Source organism: Eubalaena glacialis, chromosome 3 (genome assembly GCF_028564815.1).
Source record: "Eubalaena glacialis isolate mEubGla1 chromosome 3, mEubGla1.1.hap2.+ XY, whole genome shotgun sequence".
NCBI lineage: Eukaryota > Metazoa > Chordata > Mammalia > Artiodactyla > Balaenidae > Eubalaena > Eubalaena glacialis.
In genome coordinates, this window is record NC_083718.1 from 99,070,231 (window position 1) to 99,096,894 (window position 26,664).

The 26,664-nt window shown below is 36.7% G+C and overlaps 1 protein-coding gene across 1 annotated transcript in view; it reads right to left on the bottom strand.

Annotated features, from left to right (window-relative positions):
- Window positions 1-26,664, bottom strand: part of GPSM2 (G protein signaling modulator 2) — a 49,342-nt gene that overhangs the window by 17,301 nt on the left and 5,377 nt on the right. The window contains exons 2-9 of the mRNA XM_061186233.1: window positions 23,078-23,299; window positions 22,560-22,695; window positions 22,062-22,204; window positions 21,407-21,530; window positions 21,178-21,293; window positions 18,513-18,668; window positions 17,286-17,394; window positions 16,278-16,407 (exon numbers count right to left, since the gene is read on the bottom strand). Coding sequence (XP_061042216.1) covers window positions 16,278-16,407; window positions 17,286-17,394; window positions 18,513-18,668; window positions 21,178-21,293; window positions 21,407-21,530; window positions 22,062-22,204; window positions 22,560-22,695; window positions 23,078-23,299 — 1,136 coding nt within the window. The remainder of the gene's footprint in view (window positions 1-16,277; window positions 16,408-17,285; window positions 17,395-18,512; window positions 18,669-21,177; window positions 21,294-21,406; window positions 21,531-22,061; window positions 22,205-22,559; window positions 22,696-23,077; window positions 23,300-26,664) is intronic.

Sequence of the window (26,664 nt, forward strand, 5' to 3'; positions counted from 1 at the left end):
TTTTGATGTAAGGAAGTTAACGTTTTGGTTGGAAACTAACTTTGGTTACTAACTACCCCTTAATTTAGAAAAGGCATTTTTATAATAACTGGTTTTATATGATACACACAGTCTCCTAAAAACAACCCAAACAAACTGTAGAGAGGTTTAGGTAAGTAGAAACATAAGGAAAACCTAAGGCCTTCAAATTTGAGGTAAGAACAAAAATAACATCCCCAATACTATATTATTACTCTTCTGAGTAACCTGTTTCCATTTTAAGATCTCATTAGATGACAGATTTACTGCCAGTCAGGAAAAAAGTTAAATAATAAGATCTTCAAAATATGTTTTCAAAAAGTTATCACTAAATATGAAGAATTTTCATATACATTCAATCTTTAATATTTTAAAAGGCATAATGTAAGAAATACATGATACCTGATAGCCAGCTTAAGAAATAAACCACAGGGGGGTGCTGAAGGACGCCTTCAAGATGGCAGAGGAGTAAGATGTGGAGATCACCTTCCTCCCCACAAATACATCAAAACTACATCTACATGTGGAACAACTCCTACAGAACACCTACTGAACGTTGGCAGAAGACCTAAGGCTTCCCAAAAGGCAAGAAACTCCCCATGTACCTGGGTAGGGCAAAAGAAAAAAGGAAAAACAGAGACAAAAGAATAGGGATGGGACCGACACCAGTGGGAGGGAGCTGTGAAGGAGGAAAGGTTTCCACACACTAGGAAGCCCCTTCACTGGCGGAGACGGGGTGGCGGGGGGGAAGCTTCAGAGCCATGGAGGAGAGCGCAGCAACGGGTGCAGAGGGCAAAGCGGAGAGATTCCCGCACAGAGGATCGGTGCCAACCAGCACTCACCAGCCCGAGAGGCTTGTCTGCTCACCCGCCGGGGTGGGCGGGGGCTGGGAGCTGAGGCTCGGGCTTCGGAGGTTGGATCCCAGGGAGAGGACTGGGGTTGGCTGCGTGAACACAGCCTGAAGTGGGCTAGTGCGCCACAGCTAGCCAGGAGGGAGTCCGGGAAAAAGTCTGGACCTGCCTAAGAGGCAAGAGACCATTGTTTCAGGGTGTGCGAGGAGAGGGGATTCAGAGCACCGCCTAAACGAGCTCCAGAGATGGGCGCCAGCTGCGGCTATCAGCATGGACAGCAGAGATGGGCATGAGATGTTAAGGCTGCTGCTGCAGCCACCAAGAGGCCTGTGTGCAAGCACAGGTCACTATCCACACCTCCCCTCCCGAGAGCCTGTGCAGCCCGCCACTGCCAGGGTCCGGGGATCCACAGACAACTTCCCCAGGAGAACATACGGCGCGCCTCGGGCTGGTGCAACGTCACACTGGCCTCTGCCGCCGCAGGCTCACCCCACATCCATACCCCTCCCTCCCCACCAGCCTGAGTGAGCCAGAGCCCCCGAATCAGCTGCTCCTTTAACCCTGTCCTGTCTGAGCAAAGAACAGATGCCCTCAAGTGACCTACACACAGAGGCGGAGCCAAATCCAAAGCTGAACCCCAGGAGCTGTGTGCACAAAGAAGAGAAAGGGAAATTTCTCTGTGCAGCCTCAGGAGCAGTGGATTAAATCTCCAGAGTCAACGTGATGTACCCTGCATCTGTGGAATACCTGAATAGACAACGAATCATCCCAAATTGAGGAGGTGGACTTTGGGAGCAACTGTAGACTTGGGGTTTGCTTTCTGTATCTAATTTGTTTCTGGTTTTATGTTTATCTTAGTTTAGTATTTAGAGCTTATTATCATTGGCAATTTATTGACTTGGTTGCTCTCTTCCTTTTTTTATTATATATATATATTTTTTTCTTTTTTTGAAAGAAATGGAATTATAACATATTTGAATCTTTATAAATTTATTTATTTATTTATTTATTTTGGGCTGTGTTGGGTCTTCGTTTCTGTGCGAGGGCTTTCTCTAGTTGCGGCGAGCGGGGGCCACTCTTCATCGCAGTGCGCAAGCCTTTCACTGTCGCAGTCTCTCTTGTTGCAGAGCACAGGCTCCAGATGCGCAGTGCCACCAGGGAAGCCCTATATATATATTTTTTTTTCTTTTTTCCTTTCTCTCTTTTTGTGAGTGTGTATGTGTATGCTTCTTTGTGTGATTTTGTCTGTATAGCTTTGCTTTTGCCATTTGTCCTAGGGGTCTGTCTGTCCGTTTTGTTTCATTATTTTTTTTTAGTATAGTTTTTAGTGCTTGTTATCATTGGATTTGTTTTTTGGTTTGGTTGCTCTCTTCATTTCTTTTTTTTTAATTACTTTTTTATTTTTAATAAATTTTTTCTGTTTTAATAACTTTATTTTCTTTCTTTATTTTTTACTTTCTTTCTTTCTCTTTCTCCCTTTTCTTCTGAGCCATGTGGCTGACAGAGTCTTGGTGCTCTGGTCGGGTGTCAGGCCTGAGCCTCTGAGGTGGGAGAGTCGAGTTCAGGACATTGGTCCACCAGAGACCTCCCGGCCCCACATAATATCAAATGGTGAAAGCTCTCCCAGAGATCTCCACCTCAATGCTAAGACCCAGCTCCACTCAATGACCAGCAAGCTACAGTGCTGGACACCCTATGCCAAACAACTAGCAAGACAGAAACACAACCCCACCCATTAGCAGAGAGGCTGCCTAAAATCATAATAAGGTCACAGACACCCCAAAACACACCACCGAACGCCATCCTGCCCACCAGAAACACAAGATCCAGTCTCATTCACAAGAACACAGGCACCAGTCCCCTCCGCCAGGAAGCCTACAGAACCCACTGAACAAACCTTACCCACTGGGAGCAGACACCAAAAACAACGGGAACTACGAACCTGCAGCCTGCGAAACGGAGACTGCAAACACAGTAAGTTAAGCAAAATGGGAATAGAGAAATACACAGCAGAGGAAGGAGCAAGGCAAAAACCCACCAGACCAAACAAATGAAGAGGAAATAGGCAGTCTACCTGAAAAAGAATTCAGAGTAATGATAGTAAAGATGATCCAAAATCTTGGAAACAGAATGGAGAAAATACAAGAAATGTTTAACAAGGACACAGAAGAACTAAAGAGCAAATAAACAATGATGAACACCACAATAAATGAAATTAAAAATCCTCTAGAAGGAATCAATAGCAGAATAACTGAGGCAGAAGAACGGATAAGTGACCTGGAAGATAAAATAGTGGAAATAACTACCACAGAGCAGAGTAAAGAAAGAAGAATGAAAAGAATTGAGGACAATCTCAGAGACCTCTGGGACAACATTAAATGCACGAACATTCGAATTATAGGGGTCCCAGAAGAAGAAGAGAAAAAAACAGACTGAGAAAATATTTGAAGAGATTATAGTTGAAAATTTCCCTAACATGAGAAAGGAAATAGTCAATCAAGTCCAGGAAGCGCAGAGAGTCCCACACAGGATAAATCCAAGGAGAAACACGCCAAGACACATATTAATCAAACTATCAAAAATTAAAAACAAAGAAAAAATATTAAAAGCAGCAAGGGAAAAGCAACAATTAACATACAAGGGAATCCCCATAAGGTTAACAGCTGATCTTTCAGCAGAAACTCTGCAAGCCAGAAGGGAGTGTCGGGACATATTTAAAGTGATGAAAGGGAAAAACCTACAACCAAGATTACTCTATCCAGCAAGGATCTCATTCAGATTTGATGGAGAAATTAAAACCTTTACAGACAAGCAAAAGGTAAGAAAATTCAGCACAACCAAACCAGCTCTACAACAAATGCTAAAGGAACTTCTCTAGGCAGGAAACACAACAGAAGGAAAAGACTTACAATTAAAAACCCAAAACAATTAAGAAAATGGTAATAGGAACATACATATCGATAACTACCTTAAATATAATTGGATTAAATGCTCCAACCAAAAGACATAGACTGGCTGAATGGATACAAAAACAAGACCTGTACATATGCTGTCTACAAGAGACCCACTTCAGACCTAGGGACACATACAGACTGAAAGTGAGGGGATGGAAAAAGATATTCCATGCAAATGGAAATCAAAAGAAAGCTGGAGTAGCAATTCTCACGTCAGACAAAATACACTTTAAAATAAAGACTATTACAAGAGACAAAGAAGGACACTACATAATGATCAAGGAATCAATCCAAGAAGAAGATATAACAGTTGTAAATATTTATGCACCCAACATAGGAGCACCTCAATACATAAGGTAAATGCTAACAGCCATTAAAGGGGAAATCGACAGTAACACAATCATAGTAGGGGGCTTTAACACCTCACTTTCACCAATGGACAGATTGTCCAAAATGAAAATAAATAAGGAAACACAAGCTTTAAATGATACATTAAACAAGATGGACTTAATTGATATTTATAGGACATTCCATCCAAAAACAGATTACAATTTCTTCTCAAGTGCTCATGAAACATTCTCCACGATAGATCATATCTTGGGTCACAAATCAAGCCATGGTAAATTTAAGAAAATTGAAATCGTATCAAGTATCTTTTCCGACCACAACGCTATGAGACTAGATATCAATTACAGGAAAAAATCTGTAAAAAATACAAACACATGAAGGCTAAACAATACGTTACTAAATAACCAAGAGATCACTGAAGAAATCAAAGGGGAAATCAAAAAATACCTAGAAACAAATGACAATGAAAACACAATGACCCAAAACATATGGGATGCAGCAAAAGCAGTTCTAACAGGGAAGTTTATAGCAATACAATCCTACTCAAGAAACAAGAAACATCTCAAATAAACAACCTAACCTTACAGCTAAAGCAATTAGAGAAAGAAGAACAAAAAAACCCCAAAGTGAGCAGAAGGAAAGAAATCATAAAGATCAGATCAGAAATAAATGAAAAAGAAATGAAGCAAACAATAGCAAAGATCAACAAAACTAAAAGCTGGTTCTTTGAGAAGATAAACAAAATTGATAAGCCATTAGCCAGACTCATCAAGAAAAGAAGGGAGAAGACTCAAATCAATAGGATTAGAAATGAAAAAAGTAACAACTGACACCACAGAAATACAAAGGATCATGAGAGATTACTACAAGCAACTCTATGCCAATAAAATGGACAACCCGGAAGAAATGGACAAATTCTTAGAAAAGCACAACCTTCCAAGACTGAACCAGGAAGAAACAGAAAATATAAACAGACCAATCACAAACACTGAAATTGAAACTGTGATTAAAAATCTTCCAACAAACAAAAGCCCAGGACCAGAAGGCTTCACAGGTGAATTCTATCAAACATTTAGAGACGAGCTAACACCTATCCTTCTCAAACTCTTCCAAAATATATCAGAGGGAGGAACACTCCCAAACTCATTCTACGAGGCCACCATCACCCTGATACCAAAACCAGACAAAGATACCATAAAAAAAGCTACAGGCCAATATCACTGATGAACATAGATGCAAAAATCCTCAACAAAATACTAGCAAACAGAATCCAACAGCACATTAAAAGGATCATACACCATGATCAAGTGGGGTTTATCACAGGAATGCAAGGATTCTTCAATATACGCAAATCAATCAATGGGGTAAACCATATTAACAATTTGAAGGAGAAAAACCATATGATCATCTCAATAGATGCAGAGAAAGCTTTCGACAAAATTCAACACCCATATATGATAAAAACCCTCCAGAAAGTAGGCATAAAGGGAACTTACCTCAACATAATAAAGGCCATATATGACAAACCCACAGCCAACATCGTTCTCAATGGTGAAAATCTGAAACCATTTCCACTAAGATCAGGAACAAGACAAGGTTGCCCACTCTCACCACTATTATTCAACATAGTTTTGGAAGTTTTAGCCACAGCAATCAGAGAAGAAAAAGAAATAAAAGGAATCCAAATCGGAAAAGAAGGAGTAAAATTGTCACTGTTTGCAGACGACATGATACTATACATAGAGAATCCTAAAGATGCTACCAGAAAATTACTAGAGCTAATCGATGAATGTGGTAAAGTACCAGGATACAAAATTAATGCACAGAAATCTCTTGCATTCCTATACACTAAATATGAAAAATCTGAAAGAGAAATTAAGGAAACACTCCCATTTACTATTGCAACAAAAAGAATAAAATACCTAGGAATAAACCTACCTAAGGAGACAAAAGACCTGTATGCAGAAAACTATAAGACACTGATGAAAGAAATTAAAGATGATACAAACAGATGGAGAGATATACCATGTCTTTGGATTGGAAGAATCAACACTGTGAAAATGACTATACTACCCAAAGCAATCTACAGATTCAATGCAATCTCTATCAAACTACCAATGGCATTTTTCACAGAACTAGAACAAAAAATTTCACAATTTGTATGGAAACACAAAAGATCCCGAACAGCCAAAGCAATCTTGAGAAAGAAAAACGGAGCTGGAGGAATCAGGCTCTCTGATTTCAGACTATACTACAAAGCTACAGTAATCAAGACAGTATGGTACTGGCACAAAACAGAAATACAGATCAATGGAACAGGATAGAAAGCCCAGAGATAAACCCACGCACATATGGTCACCTTATCTTTGATAAAGGAGGCAAGAATATACAATGGAGAAAAGACAGCCTCTTCAATAAGTGGTGCTGGGAAAACTGGACAGCTACATGTAAAAGAATGAAATTAGAACACTCCCTAACACCATACACAAAAATAAACTCAAAATGGATGAAAGACCTAAATGTAAGGCCAGACACTATAAAACTCTTAGAGGAAAACATAGGCAGAATACTCCATGACATAAACCACAGCAAGATCCTTTTTGACCCACCTCCTAGAGAAATGGAAAAACAAAAACAACCAAATGGGACCTAATGAAACTTAAAAGCTTTTGCACAGCAAAGAAAACCATAAGCAAGACGAAAAGACAACCCTCAAAATGGGAGAAAATATTTGCAAATGAAGCAACTGACAAAGGATTAATCTCCAAAATATACAAGTAGCTTATGCAGCTCAATATCAAAAAAACAAACAACCCAATCCAAAAATGGGCAAAAGACCTAAATAGACATTTCTCCAAAGAAGATATACAGATTGCCAACAAACACATGAAAGGATGCTCAACATCGCTAACCATTAGAGAAATGCAAATCAAAACTACAATGAGATATCACCTCACACTGGTCAGAATGGCCATCATCAAAAAATCTACAAACAATAAATGCTGGAGAGGGCGTGGAGAAAAGGGAACCTTCTTGCACTGTTGGTGGGAATGTAAATTGATACAGCCACTATGGAGAACAGTATGGAGGTTCCTTAAAAAACTAAAAATAGAACTACCATACGACCCACCAATCCCACTACTGGGCATATACCCTGAGAAAATCATCATTCAACAAGAGTCATATACCACAATGTTCAGTGCAGCTCTATTTACAATAGCCAGGACATGGAAGCAACCTAAGTGTCCATCAACAGATGAATGGATAAAGAAGATGTGGCAGATATATACAATAGAATATTACTCAGCCATAAAAAGAAACGAAATTGAGTTATTTGTAGTGAGGTGGATGGAACTAGAGTCTGTCATACAGAGTGAAGAAAGTCAAAACAGAAAAACAAATACCGTATGCTAACACGTATATATGGAATCTAAAAAAAAAAAAAAAGGTTCTGAAGAACCTAGGGGCAGGACAGGAATAAAGACGCAGACATAGAGAATGGACTTGAGGACATGGGGAGGGGGAAGGGTAAGCTGGGACAAAGTGAGACAGTGGCATGGACATATATACACTACCAAATGTAAAACAGCTAGCTAGTGGGAAGCAGCCGCATAGCACAGGGAGATCAGCTCGGTGCTTTGTGTCCACCTAGAGGGGTGGGATAGAGAGGGTCGGAGGGAGACGCAAGAGGGAGGAGATATGGGGATGTATGTATATGTATAGCTAATTCACTCTGTTATACAGCAGAAACTAACACCAATGTAAAGCAATTATACTCCAATAAAGATGTTAAAAAAAAAAGATTGTTGCTCTACTTTATAAGCTCCATTTTAAATGTGAAGTACTCTAACGATCTTCTTTGAGGCATGGTGATAGCAGGAACTGGCTCCCCACACCTTATTCTATTCAGACAGTTTTATTCTGGGAATAGTTATGCAGGAAATAGATTAAAAATATTAAATTACTTTTGAATACATACCATCAGAAAACAAATACTCACATAATGTGGTTGTTACTGTTTATGATGTCAAGAATTTTCTTCCCTGATAAGAAACTCTTGAAGATAAAGAATGAAATAAATACATCTTCTAAAACAATAAGCTCACAAAATAATGAGGCTGGTTGCAGTGCTCTGAGTTTAATTGGAAAACACAGTCACTGAGAAGGTAATTTGAACTATGACTATAAATTTTTGTGAAGAATCATCATCTGTAACAAGCCTTTTACTTCATTTATTCTTAGCTATTTTACATAAAGAGAAAAAATTTTTCTTAAAAAAATTGGATGCACTAGAAAGTAATGAAATCTGAAGTCATTCTTTTTGTACAAAGTGAATCTGTAAACCTCTCCAGTTGCTACCCTTTCAATCCCTTTCTTTGAGATTTTTACTTGACGGGGGTGGGGTAAGGGAACGTAGTTTCTCAACAAATTGTCTTCTTTCCATAAGTAGTTCCTGCCCTGGGTTTTCTTTTTTTTTTTTTTTTTTAAAGAGTCTGTGTTATTTTTAAATTTTATTTTATTTAATTAAGTTATTTATTTATTTATTATTTTTGGATGCGTTGGGTCTTCGTTGCTGGGCGCGGGCTTTCTCCAGTTGCGGCAAACGGGGGCTACTCTTTGTTGTGGTGCACGGACTCTAGGCGTGCGGGCTTCATTAGTTGTGGCACGCAGGCTCAGTAGTTGTGGCGCACGGGCTTAGTTGCTCCACGGCATGTGGGATCTTCCCGGACCAAGGATCGAACCCGTGTTCCCTGAATTGGCAGGTGGATTCTTTGTTTTTTTTTTAAAGATTTATTGATTGATTGATTGATTGATATGTTGGGTCTTCGTTTCTGTGCTAGGGCTCTCTGTAATTGCGGCAAGCGGGGGCCACTCTTCATCACGGTGCGCGGGCCTCTCACTATTGCGGCCTCTCTTGTTGCGGGGCACAGGCTCCAGACGCGCACGCTCAGTAGTTGTGGCTCACGGGCCTAGTTGCTCCGCGGCATGTGGGATCCTCCCAGACCAGGGCGCGAACCCGTGTCCCCTGCATTAGCAGGCAGATTCCCAACCACTGCGCCACCAGGGAAGCCCCCTGGGTTTTCTTGTCACAAAAATCTCTAACTTTTCCAACTCTGAAAATTATTTCAGTCAAATTGTGTATCATGTGCTTACTTTGTAAAATAAAAGAACTTTGAGAAGCAAAAAAAAAAAAAAAAAAGAAACTATGAGCAACACATTAACTCCCCCTTTTGTAATTCCCCCCATAACTTCCCTCTTCCTCCCTAATTTTTTATATTTTCATTACATATGTATATATCTCTAAGCAATGGAGCTTATTATATAACATTACATAAGTGGTCTCATACTGTGTATGTTCTCTAACTTGCTTTCTTTGAGCAACCTCATGTTTGTGAGATTCATCCAAGTTGGTATGAGTAGTTTAATCTTCATTGCAATTTTAGGACTAGGAAAGCATATACCTTTTCTATTGGTGACAGCTATTTAGGTTGCTTCCAATCATTTGTCATTATAAGCAATATTACTACAGAAATTCTTGGAAATATCTCCTTGTGTACATGAGCAAGCCTTTGTTCCAGTCTGGATATCAGATGCGTGTAACTGGGAGTGGAACTGCTAGATCATACGGTTGGTACATCTTCAACTCCACCAGAATATTGCCAGACTATTCTTTTGAATACACCAATTTCTACTCCCATCAACACTGCATAAAAGTTTCTATTACCTGTATTGTTTCAATACTGGTGTTATCAGGCCTTTTAATTTTCATCCACCTCATCCACCAATATTACCTCACTATGGTTTTCCCTGATTAGTTAAATACCTTTTCACATATTTATGGGCTATTTGTGTTTCTTCTGTTCATCACTTTTGCCTATCTTTTAGTTAGGTTATTTGTCTTGTATTTAATTCATAGGCGTTCTTATACATTGAGGATACAAATCCTTTTTTAATCATCTGTGTGGCAAATGTCCTCTCAGTTTGTGTTTTATCTCTTTACGGTTTCTTTTAATGAAATGAAGTTCTTAATTTCAGTGTCAATCTTTTCCGTAATGGTTTTGTTTTTGTGTTTTGAGAAATCCTTCCCCTCTCTGATATCATGAAGATATTCTCCTCTATTTTCAGAGGTAGTACAGCATACTGATTGAACAGACCAATCACTCATTGTGATATGACCTTGGGCAACTACCTCTCTGTGATTTTCTCATTTGTAAAGGACAACAATACCTACCTCATAGATCACTGTGTGATGATAAATGCACCATCATCTGTAAAGGGGTCAGTATAATGCCTGGTAAGTAGTAAGCATTCAGCAAGTGTTAGCTGGCTGATCATAATTATTAGTCTAAATCTTGTCTTTCATATTTAAATCCTTGATCCATCAAGAATTTATTTTTGTGTGATATTAATTTCCATATATGCAAGGATTATAAATATAGACTCTATATTCCATTCCACTGGTCTATTTGTCTCTATGCCAGTAACACACTGTCTTCATTACTGTAGCTTCATAATCTTTATATCTGTAGAGAAAGTACTCCTCATCTCTTGTTTTTCATCAGGAATGTTTTGGCTTTGAGTTCTTAGCCCTTTTTTCTTTCATATACATTCATGAACAACCTGGTCAAGTTCCACAAAAGAACTGTCATTATTTGCTTGGCAGCACACTGAATTTATATCAATTTGGGAAGAACTGACATCCTTTAAAATATTTAGTTTTCTGATAGGTGCAATTCCTGAGAGAAATGTGTTTAAATTTCCCCTCATGGTTCTGGATTTTCCCATTTCTCCTTTTAGTTTAGTCAGTTTTGCTTTATGTACACTGAAGCTTTGTTATTAGGCTTGCTAGATACATACAAATTTAAGGCTTTTATCTTCCTGGTGAATTGAATTCTTAACCATTGTGAAGTGACTGTCTTCATTTCTAACAAAGTCTTTTGCCTTAAAGTACATTTTATCTGATATTAATACAGCTGTACCAGCTTGCTCTTGATCAGTTTTTCCATGGTATGTTTTTTCAATCCTTTTACTTTCAGGCTTAGTTGGATTTTATTCTTTTACCAATCTGATACTCCAGGTCCTTTAAATGGAACATTTACATTTAATAGAATTACTGATATATTTGGATATTTGAGCTATTTTCTCCTTTACTATGTTTACTGGTATATTACATTAATTGATTTCCTGATATTCAGTCCACTTGAATTCCTGTTTATTTGTTTTAAATACATTGTGGGTTTGGTTTGCAAATATTTTGTTTAAAATTTTTGCATCTATGTTCATGAGTAAAGATTTGCCTGTAATTTTCCTTTCTTGTACGTACTGTTCTTGTGTAGTTTGGATATCAAGGTTATACTGTTCTCAGACTGATAAAGTGTTCCCACTTTTCTAGTTACCTATAAAATTTTATGGAAGGTTGGAATCAATTTTCTTAAATGTTTGGTAGATCACACTTGTAAAATCACCTTGGCCAGGTATTTTCTCAGTGGAAAGATTTTAAATGACTCATCAAATTTCCCTATGGTTTTAGGCATTGGAGATGCCATCCATTCACATTACATTCTACCATTAGATTTTTCTAGATTCAATTTTGGTAAGCTGCTTTTCTAGAAATTGTCCATTTCTCCTAGGTTTTCAAATAAAATTATTCAGGACAATCTCTTATCTTTTTAATGTCTGCTGCATCTACATTATAACCCCTTCTCTCTCTCTTTTTTTTCCCTCAAATAATCTTGCTGTAGATTTGTTAGTCTTCTTAAAGAACCAAATTTGGGTTTTTAAAAATTCTCTCTATTGAATCTTTGTTTTAAATTCATTAATTTCTGCTATTATTTCTTGCCTTCTACTTTCTTTTGAGTTTTTTGTTTTTTGGTTTGTTTTTAACTTTTTAAAAGCTGGATACTTAGGTCACTGAGTCTTTTTCCTTTTAAAATATGATACAATATAAATTTTGCTCTAAGAACTAATATAAGTTGTATCACATAAATTATAATTCAGTCTTAGTTATTTTCTAATTTTATTTATGATTTCTTCTTAAATCATACCATAAGTTACTTAGAAGTGTGTATTTTCAAATGAATATGTTTTATACATTATCTTCTTGTTAATTTCTAACTGAACTGCACTGTGCTCAGGGCATGAAACCTATGTGATACAGATTCTTTCAAATTTGTTGGTTTGGCGTGTGGTCAAATTTTTGGACCTGTTTCATGAATGTTTTAAAAGAATGTGAATTGATTAGTTGCTTGACACAGTATTCTGTATGTCCATTAAATCAGTGTGACCCATATTTTTAACTGTGACCCATATTAAGAAATACGTTTGGAATCTAAAAAAATAAAACGAATAAATGTAAGAAAAAAGAAACAGACTCACAGATACAGGCAAGAAACTAATGGTTATCAGTGGGGAGAGAGAAAAGGAGAGGGGCAAGATAGGAGTAGGGTATTAAGAGGTACAAACTACAATGCATAAAACAAATAAGATGCAAGGATATACTGTACAACACAGGGAATATAGCCAATGTTTTATAATAACTTTAAACGGAATATAATCTATAAAAATTTTGAATCACTATGTTGTACACCTGAAACTAACATAATAATGTAGATCAACTATAACTTTAAAAAATACATTTGCATTGCAACCCTAAATACACTTACACAAATGTAGAACAAAATCTCCACACAACAGTACTTGCCCTTATTATGTATGATAACCCCATTATATGTATGTATATGTGTGTGTGTGTGTATTTAATGTTAGTTGCAACACCTGAGATTGATTTTATAACTCATTAAATGGGTCAAACACACAATTTGAAAAACATATCAAGCCCATTAATTGTGCTGGTCAAATCCTCTATATTATTACTGATCTCTGACTCCTGATTTTTACCTATCAATTGCTGAGAGGTATGTTAAAATCACATTAAGCTAGAAGTATCAGCCAAGACAGACTCTGAACCCAGACTGACTAGGTTGAACTCCCATCTCTACCACTTACAAAGGTAACCCCAGGAAATTTACTTAACCTCTCCTGCCTCCTAGAGTTGTTAGGATTAAATGAGTTAAAACAGGCAAAGCACTGCCTGGGCACATAGTAAGCACTCAATAATTGTTAGCTATTATTATTTTTTTCAAATCTGCATGATCATTTTTGCTATTCCTTTGTTTCAATTCTGTTATTCCTGTAAACATTTAATCATAGTCATTTTATATTCTGAAGATCTCGGTGACCTGATTTTGCTTTTGTTTGTTTTCTTCCTCATTTTGGCTTGTTTCTTTAGGTGTTTGGTAATTTTGTTGTTGTTGTTGTGAGCCTTTATAGGGCTGGATAAAGGATGGCTTGCTTACCTCCAGAAAATATTTGATCTTACTTCTGCTAAGTCCCTAGGAGCATTTCTAACCCAAAAGCACTTTAATGGATTGGGCTTTCTTATACTGTGCAGGTAGAATAAGTCAAATTCCAAACCAGTGTGTAGACAGGCTTATGAATTCAGATTCTTATGGGAGACTCCTTTTCTCCACCCTGAGCCAACACCAGAAATATACAAGTTTTCTTGTTTCTTTTGGCTGCACCACATGGCATGTGGGATTTTCATTCCCCGACTAGGGATTGAACCCGTGCCCCCTGCAGTGGAAGCACGGAGTCTTAACCACTGGACTGCCAGAGAAGTCCCTATACAAGTTTTCTTGCAGTTCCTTTAGCCAGCAGGCTTTTCCAGGCACTAGGGATACAGCAATGAACCTAAGAGACCAAAAAATACCTGTCTTCATGGAGCCAAAGTGAGCAGGGGGTGTGGGAAGAAATGATAAAGCAGTCTGGGCCCAGATTACAGGACTTTTAGCCACAATGAGGACTGAATATTTGGTTCTAGGTACGATGGGAAGTCACTGGAGGGTTCTGAGCAGAGAAATGACATGACTTGATTCACATTTTATAAAAGCACTCTGGCTGCCCTGTGGAAGTCAGTGTGAGGGATCCACAGCAGAAAACAAAAGAAACAGTTGCAAGGCTAATGCTCTACTGGGAGATGTTGGCAGCTTGTACTAAGATTGTTGCAGTGTACATTGTAAGAGAGATTAGGGATATATTTTGAAGGTAGGGTTTCTGATAGGTTGGATGTAGGAGTGCGTGGGAGAAAGGGAACAAGGATGGCCCTTAGGTTTTTGGCCTGAACACTGGTGTGAATCATGGTACCATTTCCTGAGACAGGGCAGACTGAAGGAAGAACACGTTTGGGGAGAAAAAAACAATTGATCCATTTTGGATGTGTTAAGTTTTAGATGCCAATTAGATATTCAAGTGGAAATGTTAAATATATGAAACTCCAACTCAAGAGAGAAATTATGACTGGAAATATCAATTTGAAAATCATCAGCATATAGATATAAAAGTCAACCGACTGAACGAAATCATCTAGAGTTGTGCTGTCTGATATAGCAGCCACTAGCCACGTGTGGCTTTTAAAACTTTAACTAATTAAAGTTAAATAATATTTAAAAATTCACTTCTTTTTGCACTAGTCACATTTCAAGTGCTCAACAGTCACATATGGCTAGAGGCTACTATATTGGACAGCACAGATACAGAACATTTCCATCGTCCCAGAAAGTTCTATTAGAAGCACTGATCTAGAGTGTAGGATAAGAGGAAAAAGGATAAAATCAGAAAGGAAGGAAGGATATGGATGGACAGAAAATAGAGAAGGAGAGAGGGAAGAGGGAAGGGAGAAGAGGTCCAGCAACCGAACCCCAGGTACTACAAATGTCAAGGATTGGAAAGATGAGGAAGAGAGGGGAGTTATAAAGACGGAGTGGCCAGTGAGGTGGAGGCAAGCCAGAAAAGAGGGTAACCCTGGAGGCCAAATGAACAAAGTACTATGAGGAGGGGATGATCAGCTATAGGAAATATTGCTGAGAAATCAAATATGCTGACATCTAAAACTGATCAACGTATTTGGTAAAATGGAGTTCTCTGGTAACCTTGAAAAGGTTTTAGTATCATGATGGGGCAAAAGCCAGAGTCCAGTGGTTTGAAGAGAGAATGGGAGGTGAGGAAGTAAAGACAAGGAACAGTGATGTTATTTTCAAGTTTTGTTGTAAAGGAGAACAAAGGAATAGGTCTATAGCTACAGCGGTCCATGAGGACAAGTGATAATTTGTTAAAATATGAGAGCTATTACAACTTAACCAACTTGAAAATTAAACACAGGAAAACCTTTTAGCCCATTATTCAATTACAAAGTACACGGTCCAGTTTACTATACTGTTCATACTTCAGTATCATTTTTCAATTAAATGTTCTTTCAAAGTCTTAGATGACTAGCCACTAATTTCTTTTTCTTCTTCCTTTTCTTTGTATGGATTAAAGGAGGAAATTGGGAAGATAAAAGCTAGATTTTTCACTGACTTTCAAGTCCAAAATATCTGTCTGTGTCAGTAATTTTTTTTTCAGACTGAGAATTCTTTAAGCCTTGGCTGGATCTTTAAAATGGATCTCACATAGAGTTACATATAGATGGTATCCAAAAATGTGGTTCTACTCTTGTTCCTTTTTATTTTTTTAATCAAAAGTAGGTGGTTTTTTTTCACTTAGAAACAGAGACATTATAGCATATTCTTTTCTTATAGCAATGTCAAAACCAAATCAGCACCTAAAGAAAATTTCTGGGTTTTCTGAATTAAAAAAAAAAAAAATCCTAAGAGATTCCCCCTTAGAAATGAAACGGGGGGAATAAAAGCTAAACAAAAATCAAATACGTAAAGACATTTGAAACAAAGAGGTTAAACAATAAAATGTTTTAATTTTCACATCTTCACATTTATAAATTTTTGAGTGAGCCTAGAGATACAGAATTTAAATGTATTTAAAAATTTTTTAAACAAAATAGTTATACCTTTACCATTTCTAAGTTCATGATAAAAGCTATAAAATACTGTATTCCATACTGATAAATTAATGGGACAGTGGTAAAGCAAAAAAGTATAAAAGTTGAGCTTCCTATGTTATGTATCTCTCTGGATATGGTAAACATGAGATACGTAATTTAAATGTAAATCTTGAGGATAAAGAAATTGGGTTTTGAAGACCTAATACTTACCATGCAAACTGTTATCAACTTCAATATTTTCAGACATCATTGAATTGTTTGTGCTGTAGCTCAGACCAAGAACCATTTGAAGATCTGAGAGATTGAGTTGTGCTGTTAGTTCACCACTTCTATCCCCAACCTACAACCACAAGCATTTATACTTTAGAGTAGTATTTAAAGTGAAGAATGGTGAAGATTAGTTGCAAATGTTGTCAACCTAAAACTGGAAGAAACTATAGGGAGATGAAAATAGTTATTTTAAAATTATAATACTATGAATGAAATGGGTTTTTTCATTAATAGTATTTTAAAGAAGAAAGAAAAGGAAAGTTACTAAAATATGACAAGAGGACAGATAATTACATTCTACCAATTCTTTACTTCTCTAAATATTAGATTGCTCTTAATCTCTATGATCACCTTAAATAATAAAGTAGGTTACTCTGTGACACGTTAACTTGGCATCACATGAATACAATTTCCTTAGAATACTGTATTTCCATCCTATAGTAACAGTATTTATTAAGCTAGCACTAGACATTACACTAGGTACTTTTATATACTTTATCTCTAATCTGTATAACAATTTGCAAAGCAGATATTATTATTATTATTCCCATTTTACAGATGAGAGAAATGATGCTCATAAAAGTTTCCAAGCTCAAATAGCCAGGAAATGGCAGAACTGTAACAGGAACCAGTCCTTGATTCTAAAAGCCATGTTCTTCCTTTCATACCATGCTACTTTTCCACGTAGAGATGGGGGGACAGTGGAGGCACATGTTAGTAATTCTCCCATTCCTCCATGCTCAGCCTTTCCTTCCTGTCTTCCTACATCAAGGCCAGTGCAAACATACCGCTGATCTGTATCTCAAAATGCTCTGTGCAGTTCGTATGCCAAGAGAACAATATATAATTAAATTTATTACTCAGCCATATAGGAGCATTCTAGAGAAATAAAAGGGCTGCAGATCTGTGAATCACAATAGCACAGATAACAATTTTTTAGTTTCATACCTCTCTTGAAATTTCCAAGTGCTTTTCAGCAAAATGCATTGCTTGATCATGATTTCCTAGAGCTGTGTATGCATTTCCTAAGCTCCAACATGCTCTTCCTTCACCAATTCTACAAAATAATTCAAAGCTAACATGCAGTTATCTGAAAGGAGGTCTGCGTGAAGAATAAAATCTATCTAGTAGTAATTAAAGGCATAAACAATGCTTTGGATTTATTTGGTCTTTCTTATAAAGAACAAACTATCATAATACTAGAGACATACAGTCGGCCTGCTTCAGGTTCCACATCCGTGGATTCAACCGTGATCTGAGAAACCCCCCGGATACAGCCGACTATACTACACCATTTTACATAAGAGACTTGAGCTTCCATGGCTTTTGGTATCCACAGGGATCCTAGAACCAAACCCCTGCAGATATCAAGGGACGACTGAATTAGAATAACCAGATAATAATGAACTCAGAGTCAAGTTTTAAAATGGAAAACATCCTTTTTAAACATGCAGTGTATTATAAATAAAGTCTCAGGGATAGGTCTTGCAGTTCAACTACCCCATTTTCTTTCCATGGCATCCTTACCAGGATTCAGTCTGTAATCATTCAGTCTGTATTTGAACACCATGAGGAAGAGAGAACTCACCTCTTGAGGTAGCATACTTCATTTTGAATAACTGTACAGAGTTCTTCATACTGAGATAAAAATCTATCCTACTAAAGCAAACATCCCAGACTAAAGCCCTGCACAGATATTCTGTTTTTTCATACAGTTTAAAAAAAAAAGAATAATTAACCATCAACATTTAAAAATCAGAAGATTTTATATGAAACTCAGGACTTCCAGCTTCTCTTGAAAAAAGAGGCGGCTCTGGATCCTCATTCCTGCCAGGCAACACTTAGCTGGAATTGAATAGCAGCTGTCCCCTTAATGCTGTTGGGCCTATTAATTTCACTACAATTTCCACTCTGATCTAGTCAGGAGGACCTTTGCAGGCAATTGAGTTTGTGACCTATTTACTGATCTTGGTTCAAGGTTATATGGAACCATTCTAATCCACTCTAGCCCTTCAAACAGTAACATACAGAGGATGTTACTGAAACAGAGGAAATTCCTTAAAAAGGAATTAAAAAGAAAACAAAGGAAACAAAAAAAGAAATTTAAAGGAAATATTCTAGGGATTCAACAATGTATATTTTATCATAACTATAGTAAAAAGGTATATAACTTACCTATCATTTAGCTCTTGAGCAATTGCTAAGTGCTTTAGATGATAATCAATGGCCTTTTCATAGTCCTGAAGTAAAGTATATGTGTTTCCAAGACTGTAGCAAGACTGTGCTTCTACAGCTCTGTCTTTAAGCTGTCGAGCCAATAGTAGTGTCTTTCTGAAAAAAGAAATTAATTCTTACATAATGGCTATTATAACTATATTGGCTATAATAACCATAAAATAAAACTCTCTTTTCCTCCTGCCTTTAAAGTAAATCTGTTTTAGATCCTAATATCCCATATTTTCTCCATTACTTCTAGATAAAATGAAAAGATGTCCTTGAAACACAAAAAGCAAATCCAGACTTTTAGAATAAATGTAGGAGTCCCATTAATTCCCCAGAGAAAAGGAGAACAGATGCATGAGATCAAGTGCCTCTAAAGATTAACACAGTATTTTTAACATTAAAAAAAAACTTTCGCTGTTGCAGTGCAATAACGTAAAGTAAGTTTGTCCACATACCCTCTCTTTTCAATCATACTGTTGCCTTTACATTTTGTCAAAATTGAAAACACTTAGTTAAAATTGTTATGTATAGGCCATTAGTCACTGATTCATGAAAAATATTAAATGCTACATTTAAATATTAACCAAATTCTACCTTGTGGAATCAACGAGAAGCTAGTGTAGCAATTAAGAGCATGGACCCTAGAGCTAGGCTGACTGGGTTCAAATCCCAACTTTGTCAGTTAGTAGCTCTGTGACTGGGGCAGGCCACTCACCCTCTCTATGCACTAATTTCCTTTTACATAAAATGGGGAAAACACCTCACAGGGGTTTGTGAGGATTAAATGAATTAGTATATATAACGTGCTTAGAATAGCATCTTGCTCACAATAGATGCTAATAAATGTTAATATGTTTTGTTATTATTATCATCAGTGCTTAAATCTACAGATGCTTCTTGGATCCAGTAATTTAAATGACTCTTTCCTATAATTTCTGCCAAACAGTATAAATACTTCATATCATTTATAACTATATGATAATGTGATAGTTTTTTTTAAGCAAACAAACCTGAAATTATATGTTTAATGATGATACCTTTAAAGCTGTTACCTTGGGAGGCTACACGCTTGTTCTAACATTGCCTGCCCTCTCAAACACTTTTGGAAGACTTTTGGAATTGTTTCCGGCCCTGTGGCACAACCCTTTCTGGCACGCCGTTATTCTTTGAGAGTACAGCTAATTTGTAAATGGTTGGAAGTCTTTCTGGAACCAAACTCAATTACTAAAGTAGGTTTACCAAACTACTGCTTTCTGTCCTTTCTATTATGGATCTATAATGTTAAGAGAGTTTTCCTGTGTGGCCCTGAAAACAATTCCAAAGAAGAGTTCCAAAAATATTTTTAATCAATATTTTTGGAATATGTGTAAAGTTCTGAGTTCTACCTGTTTGTGGGTGTGTGGGGCAGGGGTAAGTTTCATTACTTTATACTCATGCTTCTTTCTTTATACTCATGCTTTTCATACTCATTACTTTATACTCATGCTTCACCATCCACTTTATTACAGAACTTTTCAGTATTTAATACATCATTTATTAAGACTTTTCTATGTGTTTTGGATTTAAAATATAAGAAACTTTTGTATTTAAAATCAAAACATATGCTCCTTGTATAGTGATGTACTTTATTTGGAAGGATATTTCACATCTAACTAGTCATAGCTAGTCAACCAACAAATATCAACCATTAGTTGAAGTTTAAAGGAGGATGGGATGACATTCTAGTTTTTTAGATGGACCTAAAGCAATTTTACCTTTTTTTTTAGATGATAAACTTCCCAGAACTCTCTCATGGATTTTTCAACAATAAAATATAAATCAATCAAGACTGTGTCTTTGGTTCAGTCAAACTGGCTTCTGCCTAAGGTCTGGATGGGCCTTCAGTTCCCACTAATTAGAGAAAACTCTGAATAATCTAGAAAGCACAGGGCAGGCAATATGAAGCAGTTTAAACTTTGCTATCATGTATGCTTCAAGTCTACAGATAAAGAGACCCTGCCACAGAAGAAGCTGGGAGTACTAACTCCTCGAGTAAGTGAACGGGGCCTCAGCTTACAGTGAGGATCAAAGCTGGGCAGAGAGGGTGGGAGAATAACTGCTCGGTAAGATGGTAGGATGATGGCGGGAAATTCAGCGATCACTGGAGGAAACTAGGGCATCTATTTGTTACAAGCTTTCTTGTGGCCTCTCTGCAAACCCGTAACTGGTGGTGGTGGTGTGGGAGCATATAACTATACACACCATACATGCTGAACAGGTTTAAAGGATTTTAAATGTTTAGAATCTCATTAAAAATAATGTTTTAAAGATAAAAGCTAAAAAAAATATAAAGGGGCCATACTGCTGCTATTAAATATTAGGTACAATAATATGTATTGAGCACCATGTGCCAGGTACCGTGCTAAATAAGTGCTTAATATATTCTTTCATTCAATCCTCATAACAATTCCAAAAGCCAAGTATTGATATCTTCCATTACAGATGAGAAGACTGAGACTTAGAAAGCCCAAGGTTCTGCTGCTTGTATGCAGCAAAGAAGTTTTAAACCCAAAGCCTATGATTCTTTGGATTGCATAACTATCCATTTTACATCTATCTACAGAAATATTAGACTAACCTATAGTATTCAGAGGCAGTTTCAAATTCACCAAGAAATATATACGCATTTCCAAGGTTGCTATATGCTCTTCTTTCAGCTGCTTTATCTCCAAATTCTTTTGCAATAAGGAGACGCTGAAACAGAAAATTTTAATTAGATGTAACTATAATAAAACTAAAGAATAATCTAATCACTGTTCAAAACACTGATGGAGAAAACGACCTGGCTCCAAAGCCTTGCATCATACCTGCTCATGAGCTATAACTGCATCCCTGAAGTTGCCAAGGAGGTAATGTGTGTTTCCAAGATTGCCAAAGGCACGTCCTTGGGCTGCTCGGTCGCCCAAAGCAGTCACTAGTGATAGGTTTTCCCTAAGTGATAATAAAAAGTTGTGAAAAAATGAGTTTGAGAAAAACATTTATTGACTTTATTTACAAATCTAAACTCTTTATCAGGAAAAAAATATTTAAATAAGCTTACAACCATAATGTGCCACATTTAAAAGATATAGCTATGCTGGAGGGTGATTATAGGAAATAACTGGGAACATTTTACTCAACCATTCAGGTAGGTTCCTGCCCAGAGTCCAGGACAGAGTTAATCTTAGAACCCCTATAGCTAAAAAGTTCTATGAAATTCTATTGATAAAAGACTAAGTTTACTCCTAATAACTTAGACTAACTATTGATGCTTCTTGTTTGTGCCACTAAGTGGCACTGGTCTGCAGTTTAAATGAAAGTTTTCCTGGGGAGGGAGGGGATTACTTCTAATACAACACTATAACATTTTAGCAATGATTTGATGGTTTATTTTACTTACTAGTCTATGATTTTAAAACCTTTGTCAAACTTAAAAACTTACTACTGGCTTGGGTGGGCCACATGACTGCTGATGCTACTCACTCATAATAATCCACGGCTGCCTGCAGAGCGTTTCTTACTTCTTCTGGAAATTCTCCTACGTCCTGAGGACCAGGGCAGCCAAAACTTTTCCCTTTGGCGTGATACACATTTCCAAGATTGTAAAGTGCTCTTGCTTCTCCCACCTAGATGAAGATAACAGCAGTTTACAATTGGAAATCAGAGGCCAGGTATTATAATGCTATCACATATATTTATTCATAATATCTTTGATATTACGGTCAAGAGAAAGAAATGTTTACATTAGCCATCCATACAGAACCAAACACATGACTACTTATGAAAGAAGGACCTCTCGTTATTTCTTTTTTCTCATCTATTAAAAATTTTTCATTATGTTTCCTTTTTCTTCCACTTTTCTACAAATACTTTTTTTTTGGTATTAACTTTTAGATAAACTACAGTATAATTAAGTAGGATTAAAACACAAAGCAATTTCAATGAAAACATTTGGCCTACCATCTAATGTTTCCTTATTACCTTGTCGTTAAGCTCTCTGGAAATATCTAGGTGTCGCTGACAACAAACTATAGCTTCATCAAAATTCCCAAGAACCTTTAAGGTGTTTCCCAGATTACCACTAGCTTTAGCTTCCCCCAATTGGTCTCCAATAGTCCTGGGGTGAAAAAAAAAGAAAAAAAGCAAATGGTGTGTTAAAATATAAAGCAGCCAGAATACAGTTTTCCCTAGAGAACAGCTGACATGCTTAAGGTAAGAAAGACCCATTAGCCTTGAAACCTACTTTAAATAAAAATCTTAAACTTACATTTCTGTATTTAAATTTAATTAATTTTCATTCATTTAATTAAACTCTAGCATCATTTCACTACTATTCATTTACTTAATTAAACTGTGTTCAGCCTAAAGATTAGTTTTAAAATTCAATGCTAATAAATTAGAACTCACTAAATGTACTGTACTGTTAGTTTTTTTAATTGAATGAAAATGTGTTTTAAAGTGACAGTTAATTTAGGGAGAATTCAGCTTAAATTAATTACCTTGCAAGAGTTAAATCATGATGATGGTATTCTAATGCTTTGGCATAATCATGCAAATAGAAATAAGCATTGCCCAGCTGGCTGTAAATAGCGCTAAGTGTTTTTAGGTCTTCAGTTCCAACTTGAACTGCAGCTTCAAAGAAGGACACACCAGCACGGCAGTCTCCTGATTTACACAGACGCTCCCCTTCCAACGCCAGTTCTAGGCAAGAAGCTTCCATTCTATAAAATTATATAGGACAGACATTTACAAGATTACATTACAAATGCACCACAGTGTTTTAACTTCCAGTAATATAATTTAAATGTGGACTGTGGCTACTCTTGCTTACAACAGCAGCCAATATAATTGAAGTATATATACATTATTGATAAAAGAGTAAACTATTATTTATAGCAAAAGCTTATTTGCCTATTCAAATGTCTCTCAGCTACAGAGATCTTTTTTATATGATAGCTAAAGACCTCTACATGGAGCTGATGAAATAAAATTCGTGTTTTATGGCAAGATGAGAAAAATTTAGACGTAAAATTTTTCTTTGACCATTTGGCCTCCTTCCTCCCCTTTATTGTGTATTGCACATCTGCATTAACCAGACATCTTTAGGAGACAACATTCCTTCTTAATCTCATCAAGGGTCACAACTCCTTAGGAAATAACCTTCCTTCTTAATCTTTAAGGGGCCACGATGACCCCATGACCCACTACTTGCTTTGTTGACCCATTACTTGCTTTGTACGTGTAAATCTGGATTGTGTAAAATGTCAATAATACGTCATCTAACCTACAGCCCTCTGTCTCAAAAACTTACATAACTCAAACAGGTAGAACAATTCTCAGAGTTTTCTGAGAGGTGTTCCCGGGTTATAATCTTCAATTTGGCTTGAATAAAATTTTCCATTTCTTTCTTAGATCCACTGATTAATTTTTTCATCGACAGAGCTCATTTTACTTGCTCACCCAGAGCAACTTACTTTACCAATGAGAAAACCTAGTAGTTTTTCCTAAACTGTTCTGAACTGTGGCAGACTTACAGACTTTCTGAGAGTTTGGGGAGAACAGGGGTGCCTGTGGGAGGTGAAGTCCTATAACTAATACTCTTCTCTATCCAGGTATGCAGGTGATCTACTCAACCTGTCCATCAACCCCTCCTACCACACATCCCTATCTCATACTCGTGTCCATGCACGTGCACGAGCACACACACACCCACCCCCTTCCCCGTCTTATCACCACAGGATCACCTATACCTTAGAAAAATAGAGGAGCAAAATACCTTGATGCACAAGGTACACTTCTATGAAAGAACTAAGTGTTAAGAAACTTTACGTTAGGAAGCAATGATTTAAAGATCTGCAGAAATTCTAATTCACAAAGTCTGTCACTGAATTTTAAAAGCCAGAAAAATTACGTTACTATAAATATATCTAGGAGAAAAAGCACCATTACTTCCGATTCTAATCCTAACCTTTAGTAGGTGCCCTTCACCAAAGTTGCCATTGTGTTTCTTCAACATTTTCATGATTTCTGCCATGTCTATGTACTACATAATCATTCACTTAAATGTGTTTCTAAAATTTGGCAAATTCCTTTAAATTGGCACATGCCGTTAAAAAAAAAAAAAATCTAGTTTCACCCAAAGCCGTATCTATGAAACTGTGAGTTTGATGCGATACTTACGTTCATTTTCTAATGCACCTCAAAACAAATATGGAAGTATTAAAATAAAAAAGCGAGTAAAATTACCTTATGTACCACCAGTGGTATAACACCATCCTTTGGAAGACTCTGATTTAGCTCATCAAGCATTTTAATTTTTGGAGCAGCACTAAATTATTCCTTACTACAATTAGCTTTGAGCAACTCTACCAGAGTGGTGGTTCTTGATCCTGGCTGCACAACAGCAGAGCTCACAGGGAGCATTTTTAAAAACTCAACGCTGGGTCCCGCTCTCTTGGGCGTGAGGTCTGTCCCCAGTATTGTTTAAAAGCCCCCAAGTAATTCCAATGTACAAGGCAGGGTTGAGTATCACTGCTTTAACAGGAAATATGAATTAAACCACCACTCACCCTGAACTCATTCAAATATGATTACACTTTGTATTTTTAGTAGCAGGTCAATTAATGTTTCTTCAGGTGCTTTTAGTCTATAAAACTTCAAGTTTCCTTAGAGTCATAAATTAAAATGGAATTGTAAAAGTGGAAAATGAACCAGGTGAAGCTAAATGAAAAGTCTGGACTAAGATTAATAGAGCCAATTAACAAAGGTTCAAAGCAGACTTCTGGCTCAGAATAAGCAGATGAAAGTAGTCATCTCTGACAGGTAATTTTTAAGTTTTACATCCAGGTATCTTTTTTTAATAATTCAGGTGATTTAGCCAAAGGCTACTGTTTGTTCAGAGTTAGACTAGTGACTTTACCCTCACTTTATGGGCAAGGTAAAATAATGCAAGTTAACCTCTTTTTAACATTTTGCTTCAACATTAGACTAGGGGACGGGGGTGGGGGGAGAGCTAAAGCACGTGGAAATATAAATCAGTTTACTGGAAACCTTAAATTGCTGTATTTATTTTTCTTTATAGGTCATTTCAAATTAAAAAAGCCAATTTTTGTCTTTCACAAGCGACAACTGCCCTTTGGAATTGTATTTTTGAAGATGAAAGAGTTAAAAAAAAGAGATTTTTTTTGTTTAAGGTTTTATGAGGTTACTGGTGTATCACATGTGCGAAGAGAAATGAGTCAGCAAAAGATTAATATGTAAAAATGTGGTTTTATTTTTGCTAGATGAAGTACCTGAACTACTTGTCTTTATTTGTCTACTAAAACCACTGAACTTCTAAAAATTATCATAGGGAAAAAAATTGGAAAAGATATTTTTACATATAAAATACATTGCTTTTTTTCTATTAACAAATTTTAATTTAAGCATGATACCAATTATGGAAAAAAATTATATATTGAGCAATTTCACTGCTAGGAATTTATCTTAAAGCTACACGTACACAAATTCAAAAGGATATATGTAAAAGGATGGTCACAGCAGCAAAATACTACCAATAATTTAAATGCCCATCACTAGAGTATTGTTTAAAAAAAATTACATGCCACCATACAATGGAATACTAATGATGGCACATGATTTCACCGAGGGAGAGGTAGAGAAATAGTCACACCAGAACCATCAGTTCAGGACGATTAGGTTGCTGGCCAGGAAATTAGAGATAAGGCTATTGATGAAACAAAATTATTTTTAAGGCAGGACAAAAAAAATTAACATAAAATTTTCTTTGCCATTTGAGCCACTACCCTCTCCCCTTTAGTGTGCATTGTGCACGTGCATTATACATTAACTAGATCCCCTTAGAAGACACAGGAATGCCTACTTGCCAAAAAAAAAAAAAAAAAAAAAAAAGCAATTCCTCCTGGAGCCAGCAGGTAACTCAGTAAAGACACAACATTCCTTTCTCAATCCTGTAAGGGTCACAATAATCCACTACTCACCTTGCTGGACTATGTAAACTGTCAACATGTTACTCTGATGTAAAACCCTTTGTCTCAAAAACTTTTATGACTGTGCACTGACCTCT